At 43.9% G+C, this 1,963-nt stretch overlaps 1 protein-coding gene across 1 annotated transcript in view; it reads right to left on the bottom strand.

Moving 5' to 3' along the window:
• The window catches only part of SLC11A2 (solute carrier family 11 member 2), a 42,238-nt gene that overhangs the window by 36,337 nt on the left and 3,938 nt on the right, over positions 1–1,963 (bottom strand). The window contains exons 3-5 of the mRNA XM_007937941.1: positions 1,356–1,462; positions 768–838; positions 591–658 (exon numbers count right to left, since the gene is read on the bottom strand). Of these exons, the coding sequence (XP_007936132.1) occupies positions 591–658; positions 768–838; positions 1,356–1,462 (246 nt within the window). The remainder of the gene's footprint in view (positions 1–590; positions 659–767; positions 839–1,355; positions 1,463–1,963) is intronic.

The raw sequence follows: 1,963 nt of genomic DNA, 5'->3' as shown, positions 1-1,963 counted from the left end.
CTAGGCCAGCAAGCTATAATCAGTTTATGAAAGTGGGACACAGAAAGGGTTTTCACTGCAATATGATGGCATCGATTCCTGAAATGTTACTATATCCCTTATAGCTGCTCAATGGCTCCATACAGGAAGAATTCATGCTAAAGTTAATATAAACCAGGATGAGGAAAACACACAACTGCCTCCCCTCCCCAAGAAGTTAAAAGCCAAGAATAACAAAGGAAGCAGACTACAATCCCCTTCTCAGCCTTCTCTGTGGCTGCTTCCCAGTCAGGATGGCCAACCTGCAACCAGGGAGTCTCATCTGGAAGAACTAGAAACTCTAGTCATTTTTCCCACAAGTCCCTGGAGGCCTGGTAGCTACAGATCATATTCCTTCAAAATTGTCCCGGGCTAAACTGGCTTTTTCTTGACAATTAAACCATTCTACATTATACTGTACCCACCAGCCACTCCTCAAAATGAAGGTTGGGTAATCTACTTCCGTAGTGATACCTCCTCAGAAACCCAAGGAAGGGTCGCTACTATATCTATAAAAAGTTAAAAAAAAAAACCTTGCTTTAAAGAGGTATTGAATAGTCTGTAACACTTGCCTGATATCCAAACGTGAGGGACATAACAGCAATGAGAAAGCCAAAAAGTGCTTCCAGCTTCCGCAATCCTATAGGAGGAAAGGCAACAGTGGGCTCACAGAAGATGATTTCCAGCAGGAAGCCACACAAATTGGAGGTGGCACTTTGGACTCACCCCTCTATCCCCATTCTCCTTACCATATTTGTCCAGAAAGAGAAATACAAAAGTATCTGCAATGGTGATGAGAACGCCACCCCACAGAGGAACCCTAGGTCAGAGATAAGAAACAGACATTAAGGGAAAGAAAGGAAACACTGGGAAACCCTCTGTTCCCAAGAGCCTCCCACACACACAACACTTGGAGAAGGTGCGACCTGAGTGGAGGGACAGAGGTAGGAAGCCAGGTCTTGGGTCACTTTAGAACCACAGCACCAACTTAACTACATTCAATCAAACTTTAATGGAGAATTTACTATCTGTCAGGCATTTCAGGTACAAATATGGTTAATATGGGTCTTATCCTCAAGGACCTCACTATCTAGTGGGATAAACTGACATACAAACAAATAATTATAATACAAAATGCCACCTACTCTAAAATAGAGGTAGATAGAAACCACCACGGGGACACACAAAATGTACAGCCTATGTCTGCTGGGAGAAAGGGTTCCAAAAAGGTGCCACAGAAATAATACTTAAGGTGAAATCTTAAAAACTGTAAATTTGCTTTTGTTTTTGAAATCTAGCAAAGCATCCAATTACTTTCTAGAGGAAAACCCTCTCACCTTCCCACAGACAGGAGATTGATGGCAATGGCTGAGCCAATGACTTCTTGCATATCTGAGCTGATGATAGCCAACTCCACCATCAGCCATAGTATAATCCGTGGGACCTAAGCACCAGACAGTAGGGAGATGTGGTTAGGGTTAATCATTTCTAAGTACTTCCTCAGTAGCTCTAAATTCACATATATTTTCACATAGATTCACAAACAGTGCTCACATAACTCCCGGCTAAAGACAGAATACCCAGTCTTGACTCCACTTAGCCCATCCCAACAACGTGCTTCCTAGCTTGAGAAGGAAAGGGGGCCTCCAGGGGTGGAGCCTGGGAGCAAGGTCAGGGCGGCAGCTGATCCGAACTCTTCCCTGCCCTTTTCATTTGATGTCCCTGGGTAAAGTCACTAGGAGCCCTGCTGGCACAGTGGTTAAGTGGTTAAAAGCTCAGCGGTTTGAACTCACCAGCAGCTCCGTGGGAAAAAGATATGGCAGTCTGCTTTCATAAAGATTACAGCCTGGAAACACTATGGGACAATTCCACTCTGTCCTTTAGGGTCACGATAAGTTGGAATCAACTTAATGGCAACAGGTTTGGTTTTTGGTTTGGGTAAAAG

The sequence above is a fragment of the Orycteropus afer genome, unplaced genomic scaffold, assembly GCF_000298275.1.
Source record: "Orycteropus afer afer isolate SDZICR_OR568_19922 unplaced genomic scaffold, OryAfe1.0 scaffold00045, whole genome shotgun sequence".
Lineage (NCBI taxonomy): Eukaryota > Metazoa > Chordata > Mammalia > Tubulidentata > Orycteropodidae > Orycteropus > Orycteropus afer.
The sequence above is the reverse complement of the archived record's forward strand: the minus strand, read 5'-3'. Positions and strand labels throughout refer to the sequence as shown.